General features: G+C 58.3%; 1 protein-coding gene across 5 annotated transcripts in view; it reads right to left on the bottom strand.

Moving 5' to 3' along the window:
* Window positions 1-621: 621 nt before the first annotated feature.
* Window positions 622-23072, bottom strand: part of LTBP4 (latent transforming growth factor beta binding protein 4) — a 26961-nt gene continuing 4510 nt past the window's right edge. For 2 of the 5 annotated variants that reach the window (XM_029208625.1, XM_029208659.1), the window contains 29 exons: window positions 19213-19404; window positions 18811-19058; window positions 18632-18734; window positions 18193-18267; window positions 17981-18103; window positions 17272-17436; window positions 16289-16438; window positions 16059-16190; window positions 15289-15420; window positions 15079-15204; window positions 14185-14310; window positions 13452-13694; window positions 12859-12984; window positions 12651-12770; window positions 11783-11911; window positions 11435-11560; window positions 11021-11143; window positions 10663-10794; window positions 9467-9598; window positions 9262-9387; window positions 7738-7884; window positions 6204-6467; window positions 5842-5913; window positions 5455-5583; window positions 5101-5247; window positions 3986-4138; window positions 2658-3038; window positions 2110-2262; window positions 622-1034 (listed from right to left, as the gene is read on the bottom strand). In XM_029208625.1, the coding sequence (XP_029064458.1) occupies window positions 880-1034; window positions 2110-2262; window positions 2658-3038; window positions 3986-4138; window positions 5101-5247; window positions 5455-5583; window positions 5842-5913; window positions 6204-6467; window positions 7738-7884; window positions 9262-9387; window positions 9467-9598; window positions 10663-10794; window positions 11021-11143; window positions 11435-11560; window positions 11783-11911; window positions 12651-12770; window positions 12859-12984; window positions 13452-13694; window positions 14185-14310; window positions 15079-15204; window positions 15289-15420; window positions 16059-16190; window positions 16289-16438; window positions 17272-17436; window positions 17981-18103; window positions 18193-18267; window positions 18632-18734; window positions 18811-19058; window positions 19213-19404 (4430 nt within the window). In that variant the 3' untranslated portion in view covers window positions 622-879. Of the gene's footprint in view, window positions 1035-2109; window positions 2263-2657; window positions 3039-3985; window positions 4139-5100; window positions 5248-5454; window positions 5584-5841; window positions 5914-6203; window positions 6468-7737; window positions 7885-9261; window positions 9388-9466; window positions 9599-10662; window positions 10795-11020; window positions 11144-11434; window positions 11561-11782; window positions 11912-12650; window positions 12771-12858; window positions 12985-13451; window positions 13695-14184; window positions 14311-15078; window positions 15205-15288; window positions 15421-16058; window positions 16191-16288; window positions 16439-17271; window positions 17437-17980; window positions 18104-18192; window positions 18268-18631; window positions 18735-18810; window positions 19123-19212; window positions 19405-22782; window positions 23044-23072 lie in introns of those variants that run through there. The other 3 variants (XM_029208634.1, XM_029208641.1, XM_029208651.1) reach the window with 3 other exon arrangements.

Here is a 23072-nt window from a genome sequence, read left to right as displayed (position 1 = left end):
CAGGGAACTAGATCCCACATGCATGCTGCAGCTAAGAGTTTGCATGCCACAACCAAGGAGCCAGCGAGCTGCAATTAAGGAGCCCGCCTGCCTCAACTAAGACCCGATGCAACCAAATAAATAAATTAATTAACACTAATAAATAAATAAACTTCTTTGGGAAACAGAGGAAATCTGGGGTTCCCTGAGCAAAGAGGGAGCGCCCTGAGCAGGGGCTGAGGCTACCCCAACCCACCCCTTCCTGGGGCCTCATACAGGGGGAAGTGGGGGCTACAGATAGGATCTACTGAGAGGGTCAGGAGTATTAAAAATCCAGAGGTAAGACCTCTCTCGAGATCAGAGAGAGAATGAAACAGGGAGATAGGGAAAGAGAAGGACACAGCAACAGAGATCAAAAGACAAAGACACGGAGAATTAGGCAGAGAAAACAAGCAGAAAGGCAAGAGACAGAAGACAGAGACAAAGAAACAGACATAGGAGAAGAGCAAAGACCAAGGGAGGCAGAGATAGACCAAGTGACAGAGGCACGGGAATGAAGAAGTAGGGACGGCGAGAGGATGTAATTTAGTAGCTCAAAGAACAAACTCTAGAGCCAAAGTTTGAGAAACATTAGGAAGACAGAGACAGAAGATACAAAATAGGTGTTTTTTAATTGAACATTTTTATAAAAAGGAGCGGGAATATGAAGGGGACCATGGGCTAAGCCCGGGCCCGCGGCGTCTGTAGGAAGGGTACTCTTCCTCCCCGTCTGTCCCATCTACCATCCTCTCCTCCGGGTCCAGCATCCCTGTGCGCATGCGCGAAAGCAGGAGGGAAGGTGTGTGCAGCAACGACTCCGCGTGCGCAGGCGCGGAGTGGGCGGTCCAGGGCTGCTGGGACTCAGGCCCGGGGCCTGGCGGGCGTGCAGTGGTGCGGCTCGTGCGAGGGTGCGAATCCTGGGCGGCAGATGCAGCGGAACGAGCCATCCGTGTTGACGCAGCGCGCGTTGACGCAGAGCTGGGCGGCCGCCTCGGCCTCGTCACACTCGTTGATGTCTGAGGAGGGGGGGCATACCAGGAGCGCTGTTCAGAGCTGGGGACCCAGGAGCCCACGTCCCTGGCCCCTGAGGCTCCTGGTGCAGAGGGGTGTGGATGCTGAGCCTCCTGCTGGAGTGGAATCCAGCCACTACCACCTGTTGGCTGTGTGAGCCTGGGCAGGTAACTTAACCTCTCTGTGCCTCAGCTTTGTGTTCTGTGAGATGAGTGTGGTAGCCCCTAGGACACTATGTTTTTGTTAGAAAAACAATACTAATGATGATATCAACAACAATAAGTGCTTACTCTGTGCCAGACATTGTTTTAAGTATATTACATGTATTAACTTTATCCTCCCAATAACCCTGTGAGGTAGGTACTATGCAAACTGAGGCCTAGCGTGGGGAAGCCCCTTACCCCATGTCACACAAAAAGCCCACACTCTTCCCAGGGGGTTCACAGACCAGCTCACAAAGACCCCGAGTGCCCAGCCCCCTGCCAATTTCTTGGCTGTGAGACTTTGAGGAACTCAGTTCTCTTCTCTGAGCTTTACACATAGGCCTCACTGTCATTGTAAATCGATGTTCACGACTCTATGAAATGGGTTCTACGACTATACTCATTTTTCAGGTAAGAAAAACTGAGCAAGGGACAGTGACCTGTCCGGGGTCACACAGCAAGCTGCTGGACTGAGCCTGAGGTCTATCCAACTCCCCCACAGTCCCTGATTGTAACCACTCTGCTTTACTACTGTCTAAACTAGGCAGACATAATTCCTATTCGATGGGAAGACTGAAAGCTCTTCAAAGAGGTGAAGCAAACTGCCCAAGGTAGCCCTGGGAGTTCTTAGAAATCACGCCTGCAGGATCCTATCCTTCCATCCTGTTTCAGGCTCAGCCCCAGTGCTGTGGTCGAGCTCCACTTTCCTCCCAGCCTGACCTGTCCTTCAGGCAAGCCCCATCCCTGAGCAAAAATTACTTTCTGCTCGCCACCGGGGCTGGCCGGTCTCCTTGACGTCCCTGATTACCCACCCCTAGTAAAGGCTTCCACCCTCTCTTGTACCCCACCTCCATGCTGGCCCTGGCCCACCCCTCACCGACACAGGCCATGCGGGTCATGTCCAGGCGGTAGCCGTCGAAGCAGTCGCAGGTGAAGCCCTCGGGGACACGCACACATCGGCCGTGGGCGCAGCCGTCCAGGATCCCGCACTCCTCCGCCTCCAGCCCTTCGTAGGGCCCAGCCTGGGCGCCTGCGGAGAGTGCGGGGACTCCGGGGTTCGGGTGGGGCCGCGCCTCAGGTTCGGTGGGTTCCCTTCTAAAACTGCCCATCCCGCTCCAGGACTCTGGGGGGCGCTGTGAGGCCAGGATGTTTACGTCACTCTGCTCCCTCTAGCTTTCCTTCTGTCCTCATCGCTTTCTAGGTAGGTCTACAGGGATGTCTCTGTGCCTCTTCATCCCTGCTCTCTGTCGCTCTCTCCGACAATATCTCTGTTTTCCCATCTCTCTGAGCCTGTCTCTCCCGCGGCTTCTCTTTGTTTCTGTCTCTGTCTCTCCTCCTCCCCCTCCTTGCCTCCCTTCCCCATCTCCACCTCTCTGCACACCTGGCTTCTCATCTTTGTCCCATCACTCGGGCCGCAGTACTCACCAGCATAGCTTCCACCTTCAGGCGACTCCTCAGGCTCTGGGACGGAGCCACGGGTGTCGCGCGACCGATAGCGCCAGCGGGAGCCCGGGCCGGCAGCTGCAGGAGCCTCGGATTCACCGTAGGGGCCACCATCGTCCTCGAAGTCGGGCATGTCGAAGGGTGGCGTCCCGTAGGGGGCCTCCCGGCGCGCGAAGGGCCCAGGTGGCGGTGGGTAGGGGTCATAGGGTAGGACGGGTGGCAGGTACAACTCAGGCCCGTACGGAAGGCCCTGGTAAGGTGAACCTAGGTCTGGGCCATACTCGTAGGGGAGTCCAAAACCACCTGGCCGCGGGGGTCCATATGAGGGGGGGCGCAGCACATTGCACAGGGCCTCAAAGTCATCTGCGAACAGGAGCCAAGCCTAACAATCAGCCCTTGCTTCCTCGGCACCCATCATTCACGTCCCCCCTCGGGGAAGAGAAGCCCGAAGGAGAGGGTGGGGAGGGCCGTGGGCTGAGGCATTAGAGGGGCTTCAAAGGAGGAGACTGGGATTGCAGGCTTGGGGTCAGGGGTTCTGGAGCCAGGATTGAAGGTCTGAGGACTGAGACGGGGACTCCAAGGCACTGGGATCAGGAGTACTGAGGACTGCAGCTAGAAATCAGGGTCCACGTGCTGGAATTTGGGGGCCCATGAGACCTGGGGCTAGGGGCCTACAAAAATGGGATGGAGGTGTTTTAGGGGCCTGACGGGTCAGGATGCATGGGAGGGGATCTGAACCATGGGACCTGGAAGTCAGAGGAGCAAGGGCCTAGGATTGGCACTGGTTTCCCAAGGGCTGAGAACTGGGAGACTCGGGGCTTTTTAGAGCCAAGGCATGGAGATCTCTGGAGCTGTGTGTTGGCTTCTTAGGCACCTGGATGTGGGTATCCAAGCCACTGGGACTTGGAGGTTTGCGAGCTATGACCAGAGTCTGTGAGCCAGGATGGCAGGATCTGAGCAACTGGTATTGGAGGTCTAAAGGTCCAGGATTTGGGGGAGGGGTCTCATGGGCTGTCTTGGGCTTCTAGAGACCAGGAGTTGAAGGTCTGAGAGATCAGACCTTAGGACCTTTTGGGCTTTTGGGACTGGAACTATGAGACCTGCTGAGTCAGGCCATGGAGTTTCTGTGGTTGAGGCTTGGAGGTCTTTGGGTTATGACTTGGGTCTAAGATTTAGGAAAGCACTGGGACATAGGGGTCTGAGGGACCAAGTTTTGGGAGACCTTGGGGTCTAAGACTAGGAGTCTGAGGACCTGGATTTGGAGCCTGAGGGGCAGAGTCTTGGAGTGTGGCCCAGGCAGGTGGCAGTACCTGAGTCCTGTGCTGGGCAGAGGGCACAGTCCATGCCCCAGGCCTCGCCATAGAGGCAGCAGCACTCTGTGTAGGTGGCCTGGCGATCCAGCCGAGGGCGACTGCACACGAGGTCAGCCCCCACTTCCTGCCAGCACACTCCCAGATTGTCGTCTGAGGGCAGAGACAGCATGCATCAAGGCGGGAAGACACTCAAGCCCTCCCAAATGCTCAGTGTCCTCCCTACTGGAGCAGCCCAGCCATCCTCTGCCTGTCACCAAATCCGTCTCAGCAGCTGTGATCTGACTCCCAGAAGTCCTCTGAGGTAGCTCCAGATGAGTACGGGGCTTGGTCTGGCACAAGGCTATCATATAGGAGGGTGATAGGGTCTGAGAGGAGGATTCTATCCAAGGCCGCTGCAGGGCTCTGTGACCCCAGGGCAGTTGCTTTCCCTCTCTGAGCATTGTTGAATAAAGTCTCAGGATGTGGGAGGACGTTGTAGGAAAAGGAATTGGGAGGAGAAGAGACTTTGGGTCAGTGGGCAAAAAGAGAGAGAGGACCCAAAGAAATAAACACAAACACATCGAAAGAGTCAGAGACTCAAAGAAACACGGGAAAGCAAAGATGCAGAGAGAAACAGACCTAAAAGCAAAGACAGAGGCAGAGAGTGTCAGAAATTCAGAGAAAGACCTAAAGACAGAACCCACAGAGGGGTGCAAAGAGACAGAGACCCACAGGGAAATAATAGAAAGCACACTTTTAGCACTTAGTAAGACCAGGTCCCATTCTGTTCTTAAAAATAAAATTCCTCAGAGCCACCCTATAAAGTAGGGGCTATTGCCAATCCACCCACCCAATGTGCAGAAAGGAAGTTGGGGTCCAAGAGGCGATAAGGAACGTGCACGTGTACACAGGGCCAGTAAGTGGCAGGGAGGCTCCTCTACAACCTTCGCCTTTAACCAGGCCCGCTGGCCTCTTGTTCCGAGAGTCAAACACCGAGACCAGAAGCTAAATGGGGCGTGAAGGGGCGTGGCCCGGGTGCGGGCGGGAGGCTGAGCAGGGGTAATGAGGGGCTGGACTGCTTGGGAGAGACCGGGGCGGGGCTAACCGGTGGGGCGGGGCGGGGGAGGGGTTACCGAGGCTCTGGCTCTCGTTGGAGACGCAGCGGCGCCCCGAGCCGTCCAGCACAAGTGGGGGCTCGCACGTGCAGTGATAAGAGCCTATAGTATTGACGCAGCGGCCGCCCTCACAGGCTGGCTCCTCGTCCGCGCACTCGTCGTTATCTAGGGAGGCATGGAGGAAGTGATCAAGAAGCAGCCCTCTCCCTTTTCCCATTTCCCCGGTGCATTGACGGCGGGATAGATGGAGTCTAGACTCCAGGAAGGACTTCCTGCTGGGGGTGGCCACATTCCAGAGAGGAGCTGGAGTGGCCAAGGGTTGGGGAGAGTCCCAGGCGGGGGTGTGAGTGCCGGTGGAGGTGGGGTTCCTACCGATGCACTCCAGGCGCTGGGCATGATAGTAGTAGCCATTGCTGCAGTAACATGAGTAGCCTGGGGCCGTGTTCACGCATACGCCGCTCTTGCACACCTGGTCTCGGAAGAGCTGGCACTCGTCCACGTCTGCGGGAAGGATGGTCAGAGGCACACCCCCCATCAAGAGAGACGCGGGGTGGGGGGAGGCAGGCCAGGTTGTGGGGTGGGCTGGATGGGGGGTTGTAGCTGCGGGGCATGATCAGGGAAGAGAAAGACAGATGGCAAGAGAGACCCAGAGGGAGAGATACAGAAGATAAGGGTGGGAGGGGGAGAGACAGAGATAAAAAAAACAGAGATAGGGTGAGACAGAGCTGGGCCTGGGGGCTGAGGGTGGGCGGGCCTTACCTCTCCGGAGGCTCGGGTCTCCGCTGGGCGCCAGGTAGCCCCGGCCGTGGGGGCACAATGACTGGTACTCAGCTGCACACAGAGACAAGGCTGAGCCCAGACACCCGTGCCCCAGCCCCTGCCTTGGGCCTGCCTGTGCCCACTTGCCTCAGTGCCCACCCTTCACTGCCCAAGTCTACAGCCCCTGTGCCTATTTGTATCCACCTCTCAGACTCGCGCCCGCCTGGCTGGCAGCTCACTCTTGCCCGTGCAATACCAGCACCTCAGTCCCTTGTCCAAATGTGTCCCTTTGTCCCAGTCCCACGTCCACCTATTGCTACCCAAACCCTCCGCCCTGTGTCCACCCAGCGGCCCATGCCCACCTGTCTCGGTGCTTGGGCACTGCTGGATGCGGCAGCCGCTGCCCCAGCCCTCACCCACAGTGCAGCAGCACTCCTGCCACGTCACGTTCCGAGCCAGGATGTTGTCACATGCATCCGGAGCTGCCGTGTCAAAGTAGCACTCCCGGCGCCCGCTGCCCACAGGGCCCTGCCTAGGTGGGCTGGGCCGGCGGGACGGGGGTGGTGGGAGCCTGGCTGGCAGACTGGGGCTGGCGGGTACGTGGGGCTGCGGGCCCGGGAACGTGCCTGAGGAGACAGTGTGGGCTGAGCCTCCAGCCCCTATGTTATGGATGGAGAAACTGAGGCCCCCATGTGAAAGAACCAACTCCACACCTCTGAGCATCTGTCATCATCTCTCTCCCATTCTCACCTCCTCTAATTTCTGTACCTCTTGCCTCCCCATCTCACTCTCCCAAGCGTCCAGCCCATCATCCAAGCTGCAGTTCCGGTAGGAGAAGAGGGGATTTCCCTGGCCTCCTGGAGGCCTCCCTGGGGCCTCACATCCAACGTGTCCCAATCTGGTCTCAGAATCTTCATACCCAGATCTAGACCTAGGCCTGGACACCTCTCCCTGACCCAGGCAGCCCCACAGCCCATCCACTTTGGCCTCTTGAGCCCCTCTCCCACCTGCCCTCTCCTCCCCTCCCATGGCCCTTGCCTTGGTCCAGCCCCACTCCAATCCACCTTCACATGGCAGCCAGAGGAAGTTCCAAAATCTGATCATACCCCTCTCCCGCTCAAAACCTTTCCATGGTGCCAGAGTGCCCTCAAGAAAAGTCCAACCTCCTGACCACGGTAATAAGTCAGTGTGGTCTGGCGCCTGACTCCTTCTGCAGCCTCACTTCTCCCCACCCCTTCCCTTGCTCTGTAGGGCATGTCACCCTGAACTTATTTCAGTCCCTCAAACATGTCAGGTCCTCTCTTGCCTTGCCAGGCCTTTGCCCTTGCTGTATCCTCTGCCCAGAATGCCCTCCCTCATCCACGTCGCTTGGCTTATTTCTACTCATCCTACTACTCTCAGTTCAGACACCCCCTCCTACAGGAAGCCCTCCCTAACTCTCCTTCAAGGCTGGGGAGGCACCTCTGGATTCCCACCACGCCCTAGCCTTTCCCATCATAGGCTTGTTTGCTCTGGCCTGTGCCTCGTCCATCCCAGTCCCGATTCCTCTGGGTTGATACCATCAGGTTATATTGCTATCTGCCCCCACTGGATTGGGAGGCCCTTGAAGACAGGGTGGTCTCTCCTGGTCACTACTGTGTCCTCAGGGCCCAGAAAAGGGCCTAAACTCAGTGAACATCTGTTGAATGAAGGAATCTGGTAAAGTCAGAACCAGGATCTACTTCTCCTGACACTGAGTCCCACACCCAGGTTAACTCATGTGTTCTGAAGGCTTTTGTTGTTTAAGACAACAGCCTCTAACTGACGGCAGCTGTCCACATCAGGAATGGTTAGATCCCATTATTTTTCTGCGGGGCCGGCAGCCATCAGTTAAGTAGACATTGATCTCAGTCTCACCAGCAGACGTCCGAGGGGGAACACAGCGCCCAGTCATGGGGTCAAACTCCTCAGGGCTGTTGGGGCAGACACAGAGGAAGGAGCCTTCCACATTCTCACACAGGGCAGCTCCACACACACCCTGTAGCGTTTCACATTCATTCACATCTGTGAACAGGAGACAACAGGGAAGAGGGAGTCAATGGTTGTGAACTTCTGGAATTCCATAAGTCTAAAAGTCTGGGCTTTGAGTATGAGTATTTTAATGGCCCAGATCCCACCATCTGCTTATCTTTTGGTGACAAACCCTGAATTTCCCTTGGGAGCCCTCTGCTCCTCCAACCTATGTTTTGAGCAGGCCAAGCAGATTGCTGCATTTCTCTGATTCAGAGACAGGCAGTGACCGAGCTGGGCCAATCAAAGCCAGTCCGGGGACTCGTTCTAGAAATATGGAGAAAGAGCCTCCCTCTGTAGCCAGGGATGTCAAGCTAAGGATGTCAGCCAGAGGTGCTAGGGCCACTTTTGTTATTGTGAAAAGAGAATCTGCCTGGAAATAAATGCATTAGAGGATAGCAGAGCTGGGAGAACAGCTAGCCTTGTTACAGTTCCTGGATCCACGTATGCCTGAAGTTCAAATATTTCCCAGGACTTCAGTTTAATGCCCTTTAAACAAATGAAGCCTGTTGTGTTTGCATTTGTCAAAACTAAGTGAATGTATAATTAAGACTCATGCATTGCACTGTATGTAAATTGAACCTCAAATAAAAATATCTGTAAACACAAACTGAACTCTGGTTAATGACATGCATTATGCACAGAAGAATTTAGGGGGAAGTATATCGAAGCTTGCCATTTAATTTTAAAATTCTATCCAAAAAATTCTGTGGATTAATGGAAAGACGTGTGAGGAAACAAGCATAACCAAATGATAATAATAGAATATAGATCATGGGTATGCTGATGTTTCATTCTACAGGACTTTTAACTTTCTGTATGTTTAGAAAATTTCCTTGGAATTTCCCTGGCGGTCGGTGGGATTTCCACAGCGCTTTCACTGCCGTGGCCCGGGTTCAGTCCCTGGTCGGGAAGTAAGATCCCACAAGTTGCGGGGCATGGCAAAAAAAAAAAAAAAAAAAAAAGATTCCTCGTAAAATGTTGGGGAAAAAATAAAGGATGTTTATGTACACTTAAGATTAGTGCGGTTTTGGAACTTCCCTGGCAGCCCAGCGGTTAAGACTGCGCTTCCACCGCAGGGGGCGCGGGTTTGATCCCTGGTCGGGAACTAAGATCCCATATGCCACGCAGTGTGGCCAAAAGAAAAAAAAATGAGTGCGCTTTTACTACTTGATGCATGCATTTTTAAAGCACGCCTCAAATAAAATCTGGATAAATAGGGGTTCCTGAGTGACATGAAGATGATCTTATATTCCAAGGTCTAAATTCCATACCCCTAAAGTTTACATGCATTCAGATCTATGGAGAGAAGCAGGGCCTGACAACCTCTTCCCCACCCTCTGGCCCCACCCACCCCCTGGAGCCCCGTACCCACGCAGTGACGCCCGTCCCGCGCCCCCTCGTAGCCCTGGTCACAGAGGCACTGGAAGGAGCCAGGCAGGTTCTGGCACATGGCATGGGCCCCGCAGAAGGACCGGTTCCGGCATTCGTCCACATCTGCAACCAGCAGACAGTCAGGCCATTGCTGGACCTTCTATCCCCTCCACATCTCACCCATTGCCCCAGGGACACCCACCCTGGCATCCGCCCCCTGGCGTGGGCTGGTAGCCAGGGTCACAGGCTGGTGTGCAGCGGTAGGAACCAGGGGTATTCTCACAGCGCTGGGCTCCACAAATCCCTGGGCCATATTCCTGGCACTCATCCACGTCTGCAAAAGAGTAGGGAGGGGATGGGGGAAGGAGAGGGGAGTCACAGGCCTGGATTCACAGGTTCCTGGTGCTGCTTCCAGTTCCCATGACTGAGAAGTCTCTGAATCTAGTATTCTAGGAGTCTGAGCTTCTAAAAATCAACAAGCATTGATACCTCTTAAGGCCTCGTTACCATTCTCGTTACTATTCTCTAAATAGCCTAAACATGGTCCCGCCTCACGGCCTTTGCACTTGCTGTTCCCTCTGTCAGGAACACTCTTCCCTCAGCTATCTGCATGGCTCCCTCCCTTGCTCACTCAAGGGTCTATCTAGGTCAAGCCCTCCTAGCACCCCTACCCCTACTGCCCTGTCATCTCTGTCCATTTATCCTGCTTTACTTTCCTTCTTAAACTCCTTATATCCATGTAGTTATTGGTATGCTGACTGTCACCTCCCTAGAATGCAAACTCCACGTCGGCAGGGATTTGTGCCTGTCTTGCTCCTCATTGTATCCCCAGGGTGTAGAACAGTGCCTGATACACAGTAGGTGCCCCCAAATTGTTTGCTGAATGAATCGAGTTCATGTTTACATATTTCTTGTCTGTCTCTCCCCCTAGAACGTCAACTCCATGAGGACAGGGATTCTGTTTTACTCATTGCCTGTTCTACTGCCAGTGTTGCACACAGTAGGTGCTTAATGAATTCTTGTGGAATTAATGAATGAGGTCCCATGAAACTAGGTTTCCACGAATCGGGGGTCTGGCAACCCAAGAGCCCAAGGCAGTCCGCAGTCATTTCATCTGTTCCACAAAATGCTGACCGACACACCATCCCCCCCCCGCCCCCAAATCTGGGCTGCTTCTGGAAGCGAGGCTTGGCCTGTTTCCTGACAGGAGTGTCTTCCCCTATCCTCCTGCCTCCCCTCTACAAAAAAATATAAAGACACACTGGTGGCTTGTTTCCACCACGATTAGGAGAGAGTTAAGTACATTGGTTGGGAGTCCTTTCCCTCCCCTCCCCCCAAGTCCGTGAGGCTTGGAGCCGGCTTCTGCCACTCTTCGTGGGGGTGGGGCAGTGGTCTCACCGTCACAGGTGCCCTCAGGGCCTGCGTGGTAGCCAGGGTCGCAGTCGCGGACACAGCGGTAGGAGCCGGGGGAATTCTCACAACGCTGGGACCCGCACAAGGCCGGGCCCCGCTCCCGACATTCGTCCACGTCTGAGGAGGGGAGGCAGGGCAGTCAGATGGGAGAGGCAGGGAGGCAAAGGAAAAAAGGTGGAGGAGTCAAGGAGGGGAGAGTCAGAAGAGGGAGGCGGGAGTCGCAGGAAAGGGGAAGGGAGAAAGCAGCAGAGGAGAGGCAGAGGGGGGAGACAAATGGGGGAGACAAATGGGGGAGACCAGGAGGCAGAGGGGAGAGGGACCAGGCAGAGGCGAGGCCTCTCACCGAGGCAGGAGGCGAGGTCTGGGCCAGCGCGGTGTCCTGGAGGACAGACGCACTCGAAAGAGCCGTCGGTGTTGGTACAGATGCCGCTCTGGCAGAGGTCCTCCTCGCTGCATTCGTCCACGTCTGCGGGACAGTGTCGGAAACCACAGGCGAATCTCCTTCTTTGCGTAACATTCCAAGCCACGCCCCTCCACCGCCCTTTCCCCGCCCCTCCAGCTCCAAGACCTTAACGCCTTCCCCACCTGCCTTAGGCTCCTCCCTTTCCTGCAAGCCCCACCTCTCCGACGGGTTTGGCTCCATCCTTTCCATTCACTGCCCAACTTATCCAGACTCCGCCCTTTCCCCTTTTGTCTCCCTACTCCGCCCCTCCCTTTCCCCACCCATTCCCGATCCAGGCCCAGCCTGGGTACGGACCGAGGCAAGAGGCTCCGCGAGGTCCGGGCCGGTAACCGGGAGCACAAGTACAGGCAAAGGAGCCGTCGGTGTTGAGGCACTCGCCGTTGGGGAAGCAAAAGTCGCCCTCCAGGCACTCGTTCACGTCTAGGGTACCCAGAGATAGGGCTGCGCGGTTACCAGACCCGCCCCCGAGACCCAAGCCCCGCCCACAAAGGAGCAACCCTGTCCCCCAAGCCACACCCCGATGGCCGGTTTCTAAATTCCACCTGCAGTCCCTTAGTCCAGCTCCCACCTCCCCACCAGGCTTTACCCAAGGAAGCCAAGTCCCGCTCCCAGGCTGTCCAACCTTTTCCCCGCCAAGCCCACCTGCGCAGGGCCCGGGCCGACCAGGTGGTGCCCGGTAGCCTGGCGCGCAGGTGCAGCGGAAGGAGCCTTCAGTGTTAGTGCAGTGGCCATGGGGGCCGCAGGAGGCGCCCGAACGGCATTCATCCACATCTGTGGGAATGGGGATTTCAGAAGGGGTTCTGTCTAGGAACACACTGGTGGATCCCCTTGGGGGAGAGGGGTCTGAAGAAGGTGATGGGAAGTGTTTGGGGTTGGATATGAGGTGAAGGCTCCATGGCAGAAGTGCGTAGGGGAGACTGGGGTTGGGGGTCCTTGAGTCTGGGTTTCTGGGAACTCCCTGTGCCAGGATCCTGGGGTCAGGTGAAGGGACTCTGGACTGAGACAGGGGTCAGACATTAATTAGGGTAAGGGGGTCAGGTATTATAAATCAGGATAATTAGATGGCATTCTGGTGAGTCAGGGGCCAGAGTCTCTAGTCAGGGGTCAGGGTCCAGGATCATGAACACAATCAGGCCCCAGGGAAGGTACTCTGAGAAGGGGCGGGGGCAGTGAAAGAGGCAGGATCAAGCATCACACAGAGTCACGGGTTGTAGTCAGGGTTGTGGTCAGTAGTTATGTTTAGGTCAAATGTCACAGTCAAGTTGAGGGTTCATTGGTCACAGAGTCAGAAGTCACACTCAGGGCCAAGGGTCGTGGTCCCCAAATCAGGAACTGCAGTCTGATCAGGGGTTCATAGTCTAGGTCAAGGATTGCAGTCAGGCTCTGGGGGTTGTGGTCCAGGTAAGGGGATTAAGATCCAGGTTAGAAGGTTGTAGGCCAGGTCAAGGGTCATGATCTGGGTCAGGAGGCATGATGCAGGTTCAAGGTCACACTCAGGGCCTGATCTCACCAGTACATCGGCCATGGTGCAGGTGGTGACCAGCAGGACAGGCCCTGCACTGGAAGGAGCCAGGTGAGTTCACACACTCCTGCCCAGGACATGCCAGGTGCTTCTCACACTCATCCACATCTGGGGAGCAGAGGAGAGGGTGGCTTTGGAGGAGTGGCCCAACGCCCCCCTCACCCCTCCACGCTCCTCCCTCCCTCCCCGGCCTCACCCTCGCACTCAGAGCCGGTAGCACTGGGTTGGAAGCCCGTGGGGCAGACGCACTGGAAGCTGCCTTCTGTGTTCTCACAGCGGCCATAGGTGCAGGGCGGGGGGCTACGGGCGCACTCATCCACATCTGGGCCACAGGAGACCAGCGGGGCTGAGGAAGGGGCCTGGACCCATTGCCATCACCACCCACCCCAATGGAGGAAGCGTCCTGGACTTTGTTCAGGCTGCTCCCTCCTCCCTGAAGGACAGACCCTTTCGTTGTTTCCCCATTAATGGTCTCTCCAGCTGCCAGGATGCGGCTAAGGCACCACCTCCTGCATGTTGCCTTCCCTGACTCAGAGTTGTCCCTGCCTCAGGGTTCCCACAAGCACGAGGGTATCATCCAGAAAACGAGGAGGAATGGAGAGCACCCTCATATGTGGAGAAAGGGGAGAAGATGCTGGAGCCAGACCCTCCCCAGCCCCTCAATACCCCCAGGCCTCTGTCCCTGTCCTCCTTCACTGAGCCTCATCACTCTGCCTCTCTGTCTCCCAAACCTGTCTCCAGTCCCTACAGCAGATGGAGGTGAAGTGGCTTTGGGCTCAGCACCCTCACCTTGGCAGGGGGCCCCCGGCCCATGGGAGCGGAAGCCAGCAGGGCAGGCACAGTGAAAGGAGCCTGCTGTGTTGTCACAACGGCCTGGCCCACAGGGTGGTGGCTCCTGGGCGCACTCATCCACATCCTCTTCACACGCTGAGCCCCGGAAGCCAGCCGGGCACACACAGTGGAAAGAGCCGGGCAGGTTCTCGCAGAGCCCTCGGCCACACAGGCCTGGGCTCTGGATGCATTCATCCACATCTGCCCAGAGCAAGGGACCAGGTCGCACCTCCCCTAGGCCCCTTCTGCCCCCCATGCTCTACTCTACCTCCCCGACCTCCATCGCTCTGACCTTCCACCCTCCATCATTCTGCCACCTTATCCGTCATCATTCTAACTCTATCCTCCATCCCTCTACTTCCTCAGTCCCTGTTAAGCTGCTTGTCTGCTTCCTAGGACTCTGTCCTTCTAGTCCATATCAGTGGGCCTCCTTAAACTCTGTCCTCCATAACTCTACCCCTTCCCCCATTAATGACGTCTCCATCCCCCATCCCTCTGCTTCTCCATCCTCCGTGACTCAGCCTTTCTGTTTTCCAACACTTGGCCTCTCCATCCCCAACAGGCTGCATGTCTGCTTCTCAGAGCCTGGCCTCTTTCTCCCATCAATCAGCCTCCCTCTGCCTCATTGCTCGGTATCTCCATCCCTCACCACTGCCGCTCTACCCTTCCCCCTACATGCCCAATCCCTCACCCTGGCAGCTGGCTCCGTGGGGCGCAGCCTGGTACCCAGCGGGGCACACGCACAGGAAGCTGCCTGGCGTGTTCTCGCAGCGCCCACGGTCACAGGGTGGCGGCACGCGGTGGCACTCGTCCACGTCTGCGGGCACAAACCGCGTGGCTGGGACTGAGGCAGACACTCCGCCTCCTCGCCTCCCCCAGAAGGCCTGGGGAGGCGGGGAGGCGGCGAAGGCAGGGGCGGAGTCAAGCTTCGGCCAGGGCCAGGCCGAGGCAGGAGCCAGGGGCGGTAGAGGGGCTCGGAGGGGCTCGGTTTAAGGCTGAGGCGGAGCTTCAGCGGGGAGGACAGGACAAGAGTTGGGGACCCAGCTTGGGCAGAGGCAGAGAGGAGGACCGTGAGGGGGGCAATTTGGGGAGGGCAGGGCCTGGGGAGGGCAAGGGCGGGAAGAACAGCTTTGGGGACCGAACAAAGGGGAGGCAGGAGCGAGGGAAGGGGTGGTTCGGGGACGGGGCACTGGTGTGGCAGGGTGGAAATCAGGAGTCATGGTGAGTAGATAGGTTGCAGCAGTTGTGGGACAGGGGAGGGGCCTTGGAGAGGGCAGGAGCTAGTCTGGAATATTGAAGGGGCGGGGCCAAGGGAGGGGCGGAGCCGGGACCCAGTCAAGGAGAGGGGCGGGACAGTAGTACGGCAGGGACCGGCCCCGACGGGAAGGGCCGGCTGGGCCGGAAAGAGGCAGTGGCGGGGCCGAAGTGAGAGCGGGAGCTGGTTTGGAGACGGGGCCAGGGGCCAGGGGCCAGGCCAAGGCAGTAGTTGGGCTGAAGGGACGTGGGGAAGAGTGCGAGGGCGGGAACTGCTCCAGAGGGAGAGCTGGAGCGAGACCCCAGCTGGGGTGGGGCCTGGATTTCTCACCCAGACACTCCGCACCCCGCGGGCCAGCTCGGAAGCCCGGCCCGCACACGCAACGGAAGCTGCCTGGCGTGTTTTCGCAGCGCCCGGGAGCACAAGGCGTGGGAATGCGGCGACATTCGTCCACGTCTGAGGGTACGGAGGGGTCTGGTCAGGAGGTGACAGGGTAGAGCCGCCCGCCCCGCCTCCGTCCTCCCCCTCGGCCTGGCTCACCGATGCAGCGCATGCCCTGCGGGCTGAGCCGGAAACCGGTGTCGCACGCGCAGGTGTAGCCACTGGGCCGGGGAATGCAGCGTCCCGGGCCGCAGACCTGGGGATTACGTTGACACTCGCCTGCAGAGGGACCTGCGGGGGTCCAGTGAGCCAGGGTTCCCCCATCTATCAATCTTCTGTCCCTTTCATCCCAGTACAATTCCCTCAGATCCTCTGTCTAAAACATCCTCCCAGATGTCCCCCTCCTCAAGCCCAGTCTTCCCCCTCCGATGTCGCTCTCCTTTATCATGGGACATTCTCATCAGATCCTCTGCCTGAATCCTCCCATAATGCCACTCCAAAGTCTTCATTTTTTAATAGCTTGCTCCCCAGTCTTCTGCCTGAGATATGTTCTTAGTGTCCTCCGTGAAAAATAATTATTTGTCTCACGTTAACTGAGCACTTACTATGTGCCAGATACTTCAGAGGCAGCTTGCTGAATCCTCACAATGATCCGCATTTTATAGATGAAGAAACTGAGCCTCAGGGAGGTTAAATTGACCTTCCCAATTGACAGAGAACTTGCACCCAGGCTTGCCTGACTCCAGCTCCTGATGTAACCACCACCCCACCCTTCAAACCTTTATCTTTCCCCACCCATTCCTTAACTCCTCTGGCTGTCACATCCTTATCTGTTCTACTGTAGAATCTTCACTTTGGAGCCCCCCACCCCCACCCCGACCTCCTGCCTGTAATACCGCCATCAATGCCGCTGATTCCCTCTACCGCACCTGATTCAGGGATCTCCGGACCAGTCCAGGCAGGGATGCTGGGCAGGGGAAGCTCAGGGCCCGGACGGGGCTCTGGCCTCGGTTCTAGCCGTGGCTCAGGCCGGGGTTCTGGGCGATGAGTGGGCAGAAAGCCTGGTAAAGAAGGGCTGTCAACAGTGGAGACCTGGGTTTGGGTGTCCCCACTCATCTCCCCTTGGAGACAACACTGCCTCCTCCAGAAACCAGCTCACCTGTGCGTGGCCGGGAGGTGGAGGATGGGGCACGGGGCTGGCTGAGGGACACTCGGGGTGGTTCCTGGCCCAGGGGTCTGGTGTTGTAGCGGAGGTCAGAGGCCGAGTAATGGTAGCCAGGGCCAGCTGGGCAGATCTCCCGAAAACCCTCTGGACACAGGAAAGGGAAGAAGATGGGCAGAGAGAGGGCAAGAGAGTAGGGGGGAATGAGAGGGAAGGGGCGTGAAGGAGAGAGAAAAGGGGGGCGGCTAGGGTCTGGCCTTGACCGTGGGTAGGGCTTAGCCTGGGAGTGTGTTAGGGGTTTGCGTTGTATGCTGAAATGGGGTCTAAGAGTGGCTGGGGGGACCTGGGGTCTGAGAGCATCTGGGGGGAGTGTAGTCTAAGGGAATTAGACCCAGGGATGTTCTGGCATGAGGGTAGGGTGGACATGGGGCCAGCTTCAGGCCCCAGTGGCCAAAGAATGGGACATCTCAGAGGCTAAAGGTGGGACCAAGGATGCTTTTCCCTCTTTGGGATGATGGCAGGGACCGGAGTTGAGGGCAGGGTCTGGTTTGTTGTCTACAGGGAGGTTGAAGGCCAGGAAACAGTCAGGTCCATTGTGGGGTCTAGTTTTATGAAGAAGCAAGATTGCCTGGGAGGTGTCTCCGGGAGGGGCGTGTCTGGGGCGGGGCCCAAGGCGGAACCTAGGTTGAAGGCAGTGTCTCAGAAGCTGGGGAGGTGGCCAGAGCCTGGGAACAAGGTTGGGTAGGCAGCCTATCTCAAGGGCTAGGGGAGGTCGAGGCTGGGGGTGACGCTCGGCAGACACAGCCTAACTTCAAGGTCATGTGCAAGCCAGGGTGGAGTCCAGTCTGAAGATAGGCTGTCTCAGATGCCGGGTGCACGGCCAAGGCTAGGGCCCAACCCGGTTGGAGGCGCTGGGGGCGGAGCCTAGAATGGGGGCTGTTTATGTCAAGTCTAGAGAAAGGCGGGCAGGAGGCGCTCACCTGAGCCAAAGGGTGGGCAGAGCTGGCAACCCCGGCCCCAGGCTTTGCCTACGCGGCTGCAGCAGCAGATCTGTTTGGTGATGTTGCGTAGAATGGGCAGCGAGCAGCCGCCGTCGCGGAGCACGCGGAAGCAGGGCCCCTTGGCCTCTGAGATCACGTGTTGGGCTGGGGGTGGGGGAGGAAATTCTTCAGGGCGGTGTTGGGAGTGTAGTGGGACTAGGGGATCTGGGAGGTAGAGGAATGGTCCCAGGGAGGGTTCGGTGGGTGTGAGGGGCATTTGGGAAAGCTCTGAGAGAGTCTGAGGAAGAGCTGAGGGGTCTGGGAGGTCTGAAAATGGTTTGGGGCTTGAGGAGAGTCTGAGGGGTGAGTGAGAGAATCTGGGAAGGATCTCAGGATCTGAAGAAGGTCTGGTGGTCGAGAGAGAGAGGAGGAAATCTGGGGGCTTGAGAGGAGCTGATGAAAGTCTGGGGATCCTAATCCAAAAGGTTTGAGGGGTTCTTAGAGGAGCTGAAGAAGGTTCAGGGAATCTGAGGGTGAATGAGAGTCTGAGATGAGACGTTCTGAGGGGGATCTAGGAGTGACTGGGTGAACCTGGGGTCTGGGAGCATCTGGGGGGAGTGTGGTCTAAGGGAATTGGATAGACCCAGGGATACCCTCTGGCGTGAGGGTAGGCTGGACATGGGACCAGCTTCAGGCCCCAGTGACTCACAGATGCAGCTGCTGCGGGACGAGTCAAGCAGAAAGCCGTCGGGGCACACGCAGGTGTATCCGCCATGCGTGTTCGCACACTCCCCGTGCTGGCAGCGCCCGCCAGTCTCGCACTCATCCACATCTGCGAGGGAAGGGGTGGTTCCAGTGGCGTCAGGGGCAAGCTCCCAGCCAGCCCCGTCCCAAGCTCCTCCCACGCCTGCCCCAGCTCACCTTCGCAGGACCCATTAACCCTTTCAAAGCCAGTTGGACACGGTCCATCTGGGACGCCCACTTGGTCGGAGTTACCTGTAGAGAGAGGAGAGGGTTGGGCCGGGGCGCGCAGAGCGAGATGGAGTGGGCGGGGACGAAAATGGGGTGGGAGGAACTAAAAGGTGTTGGGTGTGGTTTGAGTGCAAGGTCAGCCTTAGGTTGGCGATCTGCATGGATAGGCCTGTGGCACAAAGGCCTAGTGAGAACAGGGTAGCCAAAGTCAGAAAGTGGGGTGGGTGGTCCCAGACGGTATGGGTAGGTCTAGACTGGAAATGATCCCCACAACGGGTAGGCATGGCTAGAATTTGTGTAAGGGTATATCTATGGGCAGAGAACAGGAAGCAGCGGGGTTCTCACTCCTCCCCAGCTCCGAGCACCTCGGGGACATCCTGGGGCTTACCCAGGAGCTCCGAGCACGACTGACAGTCGTGAACGCCCCAGGCCAAGCCGGCCCCTCTGCAGCAGACTTCCTGCGTCCGGAGCCCGGGCAGCGGGGACGCACACTGTGGGGAAGTGTAGGGTGAGCGCGCCCCCGCGCGGTGGCACGCTCCGGGCCCCTCCCCACCGGCCTCCTCTCACTTCGCCTCCGCGCAGCTCCCGAAAGCAGTAACCGAAGCCCGAGGCGTCCGAGTAGCCGTCCTCGCGCGGCGCGCTCTGTGCCAGCACCGTGTAGGGCGCTGCCGCCTCCGCCCGAGCCGCCGCCTCCGCCCGCGCCACTGCCTCGGCGTCCGACTCCTCCCAAGGGCCGGACACACGCTCCACCTGGTGCACCACCACCGACGCCTCCTGCGGGTGCTCCACGTGGACGCTCACCATAGACGCCACGCCTGGAGAGAGGCACGGGGTGGGGGGCAAAGTGGGAGTAGGAATGGGGCGCGCTGGAGAAGGGTACTTAAGAGAAGGTAGGAAAGATGGGAGTCAAAGGAACGGCAAGGTGGTGGACAGAGGGGGCGGAGGGGACTCCGGCCGCACTTTCCTCACCATGCTCATCGTCACGGTGGTTGGCCAGTGGCATGGTGTACACAGAGCGGGTGAAGCCTGGCATGGCCGGGGCCGGGGGTCGGGCGCCCGATGAGTGCAACTGGCAGAACTTGCCAGCGAAGTCCGGGGGACAGAGGCAGCGGTCAGGCTTCACGCACACACCTCCGTTGTGACAGATCAAGGGACACAGGACTAGGGGGAGAGCGAGGACACTCAGGGCCGGCAACCCTCCTTGCATCGCCCCTGGGACGAGCGCACTCAAACGAGCTAGAGAAACCCCGCACTCAAACAGTCCCTAACGTTGTAACTACATCCTCAAAGGTATCACTCAGTTCAAAGTCGTTCCGCCATGAGCTGTCTTGAGTCATCTCCCCCTTAACCCTGGCCACTTGCATTGGCTGGGTCCAGTCGTACAGCCCTTGAAGGTATAGCTCCGCCCACTGGGTCCACTCGCCACGCCCTCCAGCTCCTTTTTCACTTTCATTTCACCCCGCCCTCCCTCTCGAGTCCCACTTTCTGGCCGAGTCCACGGCGTACCAGCCCCGCCCAGACAGCGTTGTACCCGCCCGTAGGCTCAGCCCCGCCCACTCTAGCTCTTGCCTTCGCATTTAGCACCGCCCATCTTTTACTGTTCAGCCCCTCAGACCCAGCGCTGGTCACTTCCATTGACCAAACCCACATTTTGCCACTCCCTGGCACTACCCATTGCTCGCAACTCCGTCTCCTTACCATTCTAGGCACGCTCACACCCCGTCCGGCAGAATCCACTACGTTCAAGCTCCGCCCACAGGCTGTGCGGTTTCCCCCCCCTTCTACGCACCCTGCCCACATCACCTTCTTCTACCCGAGGGATTGTAAACCCCGCCTATCAAGGCGTCTAACCTGCTGCCTTTAGCCCCACCCACCTTCCTTTCCTGAAGTTAATTTGCCCTGGCTCACTCGCTCACGCTCCTCTCACCCCACCTCCCTGCTATCTGGACGTCCTAGCCACCCCCCGCCCCCCGCGCTTTGTCTCCTCCCACCTCCCCTTGGCTCCGGCTCTCCAGTTCTAGCTCTGACTTCCCGCCTCCAGTAGCCCCGCGACGGGGGCCAGCGGGAACGCGCCTGCTCTCCCCTAGGCGCGCCCTCGCTGGGCCTCAGGCCACCTCTGGGCGGGGCACTACCAGCTGTGCGGCGGGGTAAACAAAGAGGGGTGCGGCGGGGGCAGGGCGGCGGCTCCTCATTCCGGACCCTTGGGGAGCCCCGGGCCCGCTGAGCCAAAGAAGGCCGGACGTGTCTTGCGAGGGCACCCCCTCCCTTTCTCCCCAGGGGCTGCCGAGAACAGCTGGAGACAGCTGTGCGGAGGGCAGGAAGGGGGCAGGCGGCCGGGGCCGTCCAGGAAGGCGTGTCTGGGATTCTGAGCCACACACTGGAGACAGGAAAGCATAGAGGGAGCCCCCTCAATTTATAAGGGTAAAGAGACTGCACTCCTGGGAGGAGATCAGTTAGAAGGCAGCACTCTGGGGTTCAAAGACCACTGGAGGTTTCTGGAACAGAAAGGGAGCCTATCCCAGAGGAAACGGTGGCACCCTTCAACAGAAGGAATCCCTTAAGTCCTTTTGGGGAGAGTTACCTAAAAACAGGACTCTAGTGTCTTCTAGGGAATGGCCAATTTGAGGGTGCTGAGAACAAGGTTTAGATGGAGAAGTGGGATTCTTGAGAGTCCCCAGCCCAAGAGAGTCTCAATTGTCTGGGAAGACTGTAAGATACTGTGGAATGCCCCCTCCCCTCTCAGCTAAGGGATTAGGTACCCAAGTCTTTTTGATTAATGGCTGCTTGGGGGAAACACAGTATCTGTAGTCCTCTTGGGAGGATCACTGATCAAGACCAACTCTGGGTTTCTCTGAAGATAGACGGATCAGAAGTTCCTGGGGAGGGAGTCAGCTGGAAGGGAAGGACTTGGATAGACAGGAATAGGGGATCACTTGGAAATAGAAGAAAATAGGAACCTTTTGTGGGAAGAGAATTCGACTAGGGAGCAGAGTTATCACTGTATAGAATCTGTAATCCGGGGTTTCCCCTGGATGTGGGGAGGAATAGCTGAGGGACAAAACTAGAGTTCTCTGGTGAGGGGCACAGTCTGGGGAGATTACATCAGAAGAATGTGAGGGAATTTCACTGGAGGGGCTGGTGTCCGGAGTCTGTTGATAGCGGTGCAGAGGGGCTTAGGGCGTGAGGGCAGAGACTCTGGGCTCCCCTAGTTAGAGGAGTCAGGCCAGGGCTCCAGGGTGCTCTAATAGGGGTACTTAATTAAGTGGCAGGCCTAGGAGAGGCTTAACTAGGAATCAAGATTCCAAAATAGGAAGGGTCTCTGTTGGGGCGTTGCGGGTGGTAATCCAGTGAAGTCTGGGGGCATTTCCTAACCTCCAAAGACACTTGTCTGTCTTCTCTCATCCTGAATGTAGGCCCCCCCCCCCGCCAGCACCCTGAGGGCCTCCACACCCAGGGCGGGCCGCTAGACGGGCACAGGCAACTCCATGTCCCACACCCTTGGAGGGCTGAGGGGCTGAGGACATCCAGGTCCTCCCAAGGTCAGCCCCCTTCACAGACCCCTCCTTGTGCCTCCAGGGGCTTGGCACCCGCCTGGGCAAGGCTCCTGGCACAGGCCCGTTGAGGCTGGGCCGGGAGGGAGTGAAGGAAGGAGGGAGGAAGGGGAGGAGAGAGGGAGTGGCAGCGGGCGGGGGCTCAGGCAGGAGATGAGCTCACGCCGGCCAGGGCTGGGTTGGCTGGGAGCCAGGCTGGGCGAGTTCTCCGGCGCCAGGGGCCCCCACTCCCCACTCCAGAGGGCCTCTGGGGCTGGGGGCAGGTAGGCCCAGACCCTGAGAGCCCACCCACCACCATACCCTGGGGCCAACAGGTGGCCCACCCCCCCACCAAGGGCTCTCCATCTCTAGGGGAGCCTGGTGCGCACACTCCTTCTGTCCCCTCTGCCCCCAGGGGGCGCCTTTTCCCCTAGGCCTCCTGCCTGGATTGCTCTTCCACGTGCGACCCTTGCAACTCAGGGTCCTGCAGAGACCCTCCTTCTACGAACTCTCCCTCTCAGCTCTCAGGATCAACTTTCCACACCCCAATCCCCCTCCTCACAGGCACTCCCATCCTAGACTTTCCTAATCCGTCCCACCCAAAGAAGCAGAAAGTGGAAAACCCCCCATGGCCCTGGATTTCTCCCTTGGACTCTGGGGACCCCTTACTCACAGTCACAGAATTCGGACCCCTTTCCCCCAAGACCCCAAGCCCCTCAATTCTGGTATTCCCCACTTTGACTCAAAGGCACAGCAGTCAGCCCCCAATCCCCTCATATGGGACATCACAGGTCCCTGAGAACCCTCATTGCTTGCGAAATCAAGACGCTCAGGACCCAACCCCAAAAGCCAGGAATTTGAGGCTCTCTTCCTTAAATAAGCCAGGGAATCCCCGGCACTACTGCGTAAGGAATCTGGACTCCCGCGCCCTGGGGACTGTCTCCCCCATCCCCGGGAATCCTCCTCCACCCGGGGAAGCCCTCCCTCGGGACCACCACCCCGCACTCACAGGCGCGGAAGCCGGGGCCCCCCGGGGCCGCCCCGCCGGGCGCGCCGCTGTCCACGCTGGTGGCGTTGCGGGGCGCGCAGGTCGGGGTGCAGCGGGGGCCGGTGGGCCCATGGACGCAGCTCAGGCCGCACACGGCCGGGGTGAAGCGCACGCGGAGGCGCTCGCGGGGCCGACCCAGCCCGGGCTGCGGCCGGAGCAGCGCCAGCAGCACCAATAGCGACACCCAGAGCAGCCGCGCGCCGCCCGCCATGGCTGCAGCGCCGCGCTCCGCCGCGCCGCCGCCCCAGCCC

The sequence above is a fragment of the Monodon monoceros genome, unplaced genomic scaffold (genome assembly GCF_005190385.1).
Source record: "Monodon monoceros isolate NGI ecotype Baffin Bay Population unplaced genomic scaffold, NGI_Narwhal_1 Super_Scaffold_10, whole genome shotgun sequence".
Taxonomy (NCBI): domain Eukaryota; kingdom Metazoa; phylum Chordata; class Mammalia; order Artiodactyla; family Monodontidae; genus Monodon; species Monodon monoceros.
This window is presented reverse-complemented; position numbering and strand designations above follow the sequence as displayed.